General features: G+C 38.3%; 1 protein-coding gene across 1 annotated transcript in view; it reads left to right on the top strand.

The window, feature by feature from the left end:
• ATP13A4 (ATPase 13A4) overlaps nt 1–8,747 on the top strand; it is a 176,703-nt gene that overhangs the window by 96,750 nt on the left and 71,206 nt on the right. Inside the window, exon 2 of the mRNA XM_054700455.1 lies at nt 3,697–3,870. Within this exon, the coding sequence (XP_054556430.1) occupies nt 3,697–3,870 (174 nt within the window). The remainder of the gene's footprint in view (nt 1–3,696; nt 3,871–8,747) is intronic.

Here is an 8,747-nt window from a genome sequence, read left to right as displayed (position 1 = left end):
GTGAAACATCCGGTATATCCAATATTGTCTTTCTCCATCGGACTTATTTCACTTAGCATATTCCCCTCCAGTTCCATCCATGGTGTTGCAAATGACAAGGTTTCATCTATTTTTTTATAGATGTTTAGTATTCCAGTTTGTATGTATGTATGTATGTATATATGTATGTATAGGGGTGTGTGTGTGTGTATTTCACATCTTCTTCATTCACTCATCCATTGATGGGCACTTAGATCCTTCCATTCTTGCCTATTGTAAATAGTACTGCAATGAATCAGGTTCTAGCTGATTCTTAGAATGCAAGAAATGGTTACACTGCTTTTATTTTAAAGAAAAGGTAGAAATGAATAACTTTTATATTAAAATAGTTGGAGGACCAATTTATAATTTTAAGAAATACCATACCATACCATACCATTCCTTTCTTTTTGCAGTTCCAGTTTAAGATTTCTGTATTAGATTATTCAAATTGGGAATTCCTTACCAGTATCTAAGCAAATCAACTTAAAGGATATCTGAGAAATTTTCCTTTAGCATGAAAGAATGGCAAACAAGAAACTACCAAAGCAGAAATTTGAATAGGATTTAGAGTTGGGGTAAGCAGTGAGTTATGTTGCATTCATTTAGCATAATTTGTTGTATTGCATGGAAATTATGGTAAAATCAGTCTCTTTACACCCAAAAATTGGAAATAAGGGAAAAGGGATTATCTTTAGGGAAGTAAACTTTTCTTTTAGAAGATGCTACTTTTTTTTATTACATTGTTGTTAATTTGGGGGCAATATATGATTTCTCCCCTCAGGAATGGTTACCATACTTCTCCCACCACCAAAGCACCCATAGTCCATCACCATAGTTCCTTGTGATCTTACCCACAGTCTCAATTTTCATCGTTCTCCCTCTCCCTCTGCTCCTGTATGCCTCGTCTCTGTGGTCAGCTTTCAAAGTTTGTCTTTATGTAACCCTTTTGTTTTCCCATATTCCTCATATACGTGAAACCATCCAAAATTTATCTTTCTCCTACTAACTTATTTTGCTTAGCATTATTCCCTCCAGTTCCATCCATATTATTGCAAATAGCAAGATTTAATCTTATTTTTATACCTGAGTGGGATTCCATTTTGCAATATACCACATTTCCTTTATCCATTTACTGTCTTTGGACACTTAGGTTGTTTCTGTAGCTTGGATATTGTAAATAGTGCTGTAATGAACATAGGAGTGCATATATACCTTTGAGTTAGTGTTCTTGTATGCTTCTGTAGATACCTAGGATTATTGACTCATATGGTCGATCTATTTTAATGTTTTGGAAAACCTCTATACTATTATCCATAGAAGTTGGGCTGGTTTACATGCCCACCAACAGTGTATGAGAGTTCTTTTTTCTCCACAATCAGCAACACGCATTTTTTTTTCTGTTCTTTTTGATGTGGGCCATTCTCACAGGTGTGAGATGGTATCTAATTGTGGTTTGGATTTGCATTTCCCTGATAAAAATAAGTGACGAGAATTTTTTCATGTGCCTATTGGCTGTCTGTGTGTCTTCTTGGGAAAAGTGTCTATTTAGCTCTCCTGCCCATTTGTTGATTGTGTCATTTGATTTCTTATTAAGTTGTATGTGTTCTTTGTAGAATTCAGTTATTAGTTCCTTTTTGGATTTATGATGCTTAATCCCCTCCTCCCCAATTTGGCAGAATGTCTTTTTGTTTTAATGATAGTTCCTAAAATTTCATGGAAGCTTTTTAATTTGATGTAGTGCCATTTCTTTATTTTTTGAATTTGCTTCCCTTGCTATTGTAGTAAGCCCTACTGAGCTCATTTTAAACACCAAGACAATGGAGATGGTGCCATTGGGCTATATAGCTGTGGGATCAAATAAGTTTCCCCCAAAATAGAGAAGGTAATTTGATTTCAGCAACCAGAATGTACATCCATTAATCACACTTACAGTTTATTTAGGGAAACTTTTGTACAGTGGGCTTAACACTAGAGCCTGAGGTTCAAGACACCCATTCAAAACTTCCGTGCAAGACAAGATCCACATGCCCCCTCTCCTGACAGAGATCTTCTAAGTCCTGCTTATTTGGTGTCACCTTTCTTTTATTCTCCCCATCAAATCCCTAACATACCCCTTGACTTTCTCCCTTCCCACTCCCTCTGAACCTCAGAAACCTCATTTCATTTATTAATGTGCATTAGTATCTGTAATTATTTTACTTTGTTAAATAACCATTATGTTAATGTCCAATGTTTGTCTTGTCATTCTCACTTGCTTTACTACACATAATTTCCTTGAATTCTTTTTATTTTATTGTAAATGACAGTATTTCATCTTTTGTATGGGTGAATAGTATTCTACAGTGTGGCTATCAGTCAGCTATCAGTGAGCACTTAGGTTGTTTCCATGTTGCAGCTATTATAAATAATTTTGCAAAAAACTGCAGAACACAGAGCTTTTGAATTGATGTTTTCATATCCTTTGGTTAGATGCCCAAGAGTGGGACTGCTCCCATTCACAATCACAAACAAAAATAATTAAATAACTAGAGTATACTTAACAATGGTGGAAGTGAAGGACCTGGACAGTGAAAACTATAAGACATTGTTAAAAAAAAAACATAAAAACAGAAGACGATAGGAAAAAAGGAAAGATATTCTCTGATAATGAATTAGAAGAATTAACATAATAAAGTGACCATCTTACCCAAAGCAAAATACAGATTCAATACAATCCTTATCAAGGCTCCAATGGCATTCCTCAAGAGAGTAGAAGAAGCATTATTGAAATCCATATGGAACCACAAAAGACATGGAATAGCCAAAGTAATCCTGACAAAAGAGAGGAATAGTGGCAGTATCAACTCCCAGCCTTCAAACTATACTCAAAGCTATAATAATCAAAACAGTACAATACTGGAACAAAAGCAGGCACGTAAACCAATGGAATAGATGGAGAGCCCAGAAATAAACCCCAAAATCTATATTTGTAACATTTAATGTATCACAAAGGAACCAAGAATATACATTTGAGAAAGGAGAGTGTCTTCAACAAATGATGTTTGGAAAAATGAACAAGCACAAGCAGAAGAGTGAAACTAGATGACCATCTCATACCTTAAACAAAAATTAACTCAAAATGAATTAAAGACATGATAGTAAGACCCAAACCATAAAATGCATTGAAGAAAACAGGCAAAACACTGCCCAACAATGGCTTTAGTGATGTCTTTGTGGACTCATCTCCAACAGGAAGAGGAACAAAATATAAACAAATGGAACTATATCAAATTAAAAAGCTTTTGTGTAATATAAGAAACTGTCATTAAAACAAAAAGACCTTCTAACAATGGGGGAAAATTTAAACATTTAGTTTTCAATAAGGGGCTAATATCCAAATTCTACATAGAACTCATACAATGCAGCAAGAAAACAAATAACCCAATAATAAATAGGAAAAAATGCTAAATAAATACTTCTCCCAAGAACATAAAGATGGTGAATAGGCACATGGAAAAGTGCTGATCATCACACCATCAGAGAACTCTTCTCCTCTCTACCTCTCACCCTATCCTCTTCTCACCCTCTTCAATTTCTTCATTCTCTGTCCTTAGTTTAATCACAAAAATTATAATTTGTTCATGTATTGTTTATTGTGCTAAACTAATATTCAGGGTCATTTTGGTTCTACAACAGGAGATATTCGGCTACCGGACTCAAGGCTGCCGGAAAATCCTCTGCCATGCTGGATCCATTTTCTCACTTGGGATCCTCCCTCTGGTGTTTTACTGGAAACCTGCCTGGCATGTGTGGGCAAATTGTGTCCCATGTTCTTTGCAAGAAGCAGATGTTGTGCTGCTGAGGACAACAGTAAGTGTGTACCTGCTTTTGTATCTGGCTGCACTTTTTCCTGGGCATCCGGTTATGGGATGACTGCAGGGAGACGTGCACAAGGCAAGCAGAGGCACCAGCCTCAGGTTCCATCACAGCCTTGCATTTATTTAGTGAGGATTCAGTCATTTGTGTATGATGGGGTTTAATTAAGAAGACCTATTTCAAGGGGCATTTCTTTTTAAAGTTTTGTGAATATTAAAGCAGGGAATAACCATGTTTATAACTAAAAGTAATAGTGCAAAGTAGTAAAATCAGGCTACAAGTTAAAACATTCACACTGATCCTTCCCTCTGTGTACTGAGGTTTCTGTGTCTATCCCTGCTCCCCTCCACTGGAGTTACTCTGGAGGAAGGGAAGGGGGCAGTTGAGAAGGGAGCAGGGAGCACCCTTCCTAGTGGGATTTGTCCTCTGATGCTTATTTGAGAGTCATGGTTATTTGCAGGAGTTTGTTGCATGCTGCCCATATGTTAGGTTACATAAGTACTGCCATGTTATCCTCAAATTCATTGCTGCTCCTTGCTAAAAAAGGAAGGCCCTGATGTTAGATGAGTTTTCTTGAACTTGCTCTGATAACAGTGCTCCCTAGCAATCATTACACTAAGGTAATTTGTATTGTCCCTGCTAGACTACCAGTTACACAAGGAAAGGGACCATGTCTAACTAATTAATTGCTGTATCCCTAATTCCTGTGTGTGGTAGAGATTTCATAAATATGTGGTGGTAGATATGTTGAAGTGGATATTCCTGTTAATGAGAGACAAAGTATAGTCTTCTGGAGGACCCTTTCTGGCTGATATATACTGTTTCCAACAACGCATCAACTCGAACAGAGTGACAAGCAAATTCTTGATAAATCAACTTTGGCTGGGATATTAGCATCCTTTGATATATAGCAATCTCTTTTGATAAACTTTTTTTTCTATATAAATTTATTTATTTATTTATTTATACAAGCACTGGGTATAGTCAGAAGCGCGGGAGGGTGAGAGAATTCACCAGAGCCAGAGCGGGGAGCAGAGCATGTAGAAGGACTGAAGTACACTGCTGAGGGGAGCAGCGGGCGGCAGGAGAGGTCTGCGGTCATGCGGGACCCTCCTCCAGTGGCCGGGGAGCAGCCGGGGATCGAACTGGCGCTGCAGAGGCCGCTGGCAGCTTTGCAACCCAGCACTCAACCGCTGCACCACCGGGGAGGCCCTCGATAAACATTTTATTTAATGCAGCAATTGGGGAAAAAAGCAACAAGTCTTATAACTGATTCTCCTCCCTACTCCAAATCGACATTTCAATCTGAAATTTAATGGAACTGGTGCTAGCTTTCAGTTATATTATGAATTGGATGAAGTTTGTTTTGTTGAATTATTCCACTGGTTTTGGCCTTGTTCTGGATCCTGGTCACTTCAAAGACCACCTGACTTATATCACAGCTGAGCTGACATGTGGACCATGACGGGTGTTAAACTGAGTCCTGAGACTGAGAAGGCAAGACTATTGTGGAGTAAGAGTAAGTCATAATGATGGTCAGGAAGGTTGACAGAATGCATATGACAGAATCATTCCTGATCCTCACCAGGAAAGACTTCACTTGATGAATGAGGAAATGGGACTGGATACAGACACACTTTACCCATGCTCCTGATTAGGCTATGTGTCATGTACCTCAGCTCCTAGTGCAGAGCTCTTTCCATGGACCTGTACTTAGACTCTGGTTCCCAACTTCACCAGCATCAGAATCATCTGGCGTGCTTATTAACTAACACAGATTTCTGGGCCTACCCCCAGAATTTCCAGTCCATTCAACTTAGATTGTGGTCCAAGAGTATCCTTTTTTTGCAAAACTTCAGATAATGTCATCCTTTGAGATATGGGACCATCCTTTGAGAAACGGTATGCTAGGTTACGGTATTATCACTCCCATTTGTGAGCTCACTTGGTTCTTAGGAGAGGAATTTGCCTGTACATTTGCTTTATGGCACAGTCAATATGCATTTATAAGTCTCAAGAAGAATGATCCAGGTTTGGCAAAGTGTTATAAGTGGTTCTTCTGATACAGACTGAGGGTCTTTACTGGAGCAAAGGCAGGGATAGCTTTGTTTTCTGGGGTTCTGAGTGGAAATAATAGAACTCATGAAAAATCACAGTTTTGGACTCTTCATAGATTGACCCCCTCCATTGAAATTCAGTGAACTAGAGTGAAAATAGGGTTTGGAAAAGTAATTACCTCTATCCTGCAGGTTACCTCCACTTCCCCCAGTGAGTTATCAGGGGTCAGTGTTGCAGCAAAAACACCTGAGAAATGGGAAAGCTTTGTGCCTTTCAGTTGTGCAGCCAGACTCTTCAAGTTAGGATGTCTAATTGGCTGGCACAGACAGGAATAATAGGAACTAAGCAAGGAATTGGTGATGGAAGGGAGGGAAATGAAAGAAGTGGACAGGGAAGTAGGCGAAAGGAAAATGAAGAGAAAGGAAAAAAAAAAAAGAAAAAATACAGAAAGAGTGAGAGAAATAGTGCCCGTAAATAGGAGCATGGCACATTTAGGGGTTTGGAGTCAAAATTTTTTACTTCTAACCCTACTTTAGATATGTCAACCTTAGGTTGATTCCTTAAACAATTGGGGCCTCCATTTGTAAAATGGGTCCAGTGAAAGTGCTTGTTCTGTCTTGGGTGGTGTGAGGATAAAGTGAGAGTGGCTATATAAACGTCATTTGCAAACTGGTAAAATGCGTTTGCAAAGAGCATTTTGATTATGTGTGTGTTATTGCTCAAGCAGCTGCATGAGGTTACTATACTAAAGGGCTTGGCATAGACTAGGTGCATCTGTGTATAATGGCCTGCTACCTCATGCTGTGTCCTCCCTTATTTCTCAGGAGTACTGGCATTGTCTCCCAGGACAGGAGACATGGGGAAGGCTTCCCGTGGCTGGTACTGAGAATCTCTGTCACTGACTTGTGCTCTGAGGTCATCTCTTCCAGTTGCACCTGCCAGCATTGCAACGGGACATATATTGAAAAGATTCAAAAGAGCATTGGTGCTCATGGAATTGCATTCCATCCTCTGCCTCTTTGCAAGTCTATTAAGTCCTTCTCCCATTTCACTGCCCTCCACAACTAATCAGAGCAGTCTAAACCAGCTTTAATCTTCCTTTTTTTTCATCTTGCATCTTGATTTCAACTTTAATTTTTAATTACCTGCACTTGTGTGTCATTTTAAATGAATTTGCTATGCCAGAGACTCTCCAAATAAATGAGGTTCTAAATTAGTCATTATGTAATTAGACAAGAACTCAATTATTTCAGATACTTTAACTATCTGAGCCTCAGATAAAAATAAGCTTTGGTTACCAGTATTTTAAAAGTCTGCTACTAGGTAATTTGCATTAACAGATACCTTAAAAGTACTTAATTTGAATTATGTGACAATGACCAGACTGGAAAGACTCCTACATGAAAATGTGTTGTATATCTGTTTTTCATGTTATTAGAAAATCAGTACTTGGTATTTATCATCAATCTCACACTGCTAAGATTACAGATCATTATGACAGAAACTGATTGGGTAGTCATTTCTTAACATTAAAAAAGAAGGTCATGATGTACTACTGACTAAAGTCTTTAACAGCAGTTTATTTTCAGTTCCCCTTCTCTTGTTAAGAACCTCTAAGAGTGAGGTTTTTCCAAAAGATAAGAGTAATTACATTTTTCTTTTATAATTTTAAAAGTGGCATTTTATTTCTTATTCATTTACTTCTGAATATTAATCAATATCTGCAGCAATGGCACATTTCTATGCAAATAACATGATTTACATTCATTGGCATTTTGAATTTAGATGCTCATGATGATTTCCATAGTTTTCATCTTTATTATAATTACACACACATTTTTTCCTTCTCTGTCATTATATGTCACCTGTTGTCAACGACCCATGATGTGTAGAGGAGAATTTTGTGCAGGTTGGTTATTAGGCCTGAGTCAGGGCATTTCTTTTTCATGGGGGAGTGGTTTCCTTTCAGTTTTACCTGAAGATCTCAGTGCTTTAGTTTGACTTAGATTGATCATTTCTCATCTGTGTTATCTAAATCCCACCAGCCCTCCAGGACAGCCATCAGCATCTGTGTCCATAGTTCCTGGATCCCTTACCTCCTTCCAGCTCTCCTTCCCTGGTATCTGGAAACCCAGGCTTCCCAAGTCAACATCATTTTCTTTTCTTTTCTTTTTTCTTTTAAAATGTATTTATTTATGCATACAAGAGCTGGAGTACAGGCCAGAGGTGTGGGGGGTGAGAGGATTCACCAGAGACAGAGTGGGGAACAGAACAGGCAGGTTGACTGAAATACACTGCTGAAGGGAGCAGCGGGAGAGACAGGAGAGGTCTGCTGCACCATGTGGGTCAGCTGCCTAGTGGGAGATCTGACTTGCTGCAGTAGTTGTGATAGCTTCATAGTGCTGACACTTAACCCCTTGCACAACCAGGGAGGCCCCAACATCATTTTCTATGTTTTGTCTATGTTTTTACTCATAACATTTCTTGTGACATTCCTTACCTCTTCCATTCTTTCATTCTTTCATATTATTGATTCATAATTATTTATTCATTCAGTAAATATGTGTAGGATACCTATCATACGCTAGACACTGTTATAGACTGGGAATATATAGCTATGAGCAAACTAGATGGAAATGTCTGTGCTTACTGAGTGACATTCTGGTGAAGAGTCAGTTTATATACACACAAGCACACACTCTTTATAGAGTAAGTATTGGAAGTAAGTGTTCTATTTCTACATATTAAACTTATCCATTCCTCAGCTATATGCTATCATCTCTATTAAGTCTTTGTTGATACATTCTCGGCCT

Source organism: Talpa occidentalis, unplaced genomic scaffold, assembly GCF_014898055.3.
Source record: "Talpa occidentalis isolate TD23 unplaced genomic scaffold, MPIMG_talOcc4v2.1 talOcc4.4, whole genome shotgun sequence".
NCBI classification, from domain to species: Eukaryota; Metazoa; Chordata; class Mammalia; order Eulipotyphla; family Talpidae; genus Talpa; species Talpa occidentalis.
Note: the sequence above shows the minus strand (reverse complement) of the source record. Positions and strands in the feature narration are given on the sequence as shown.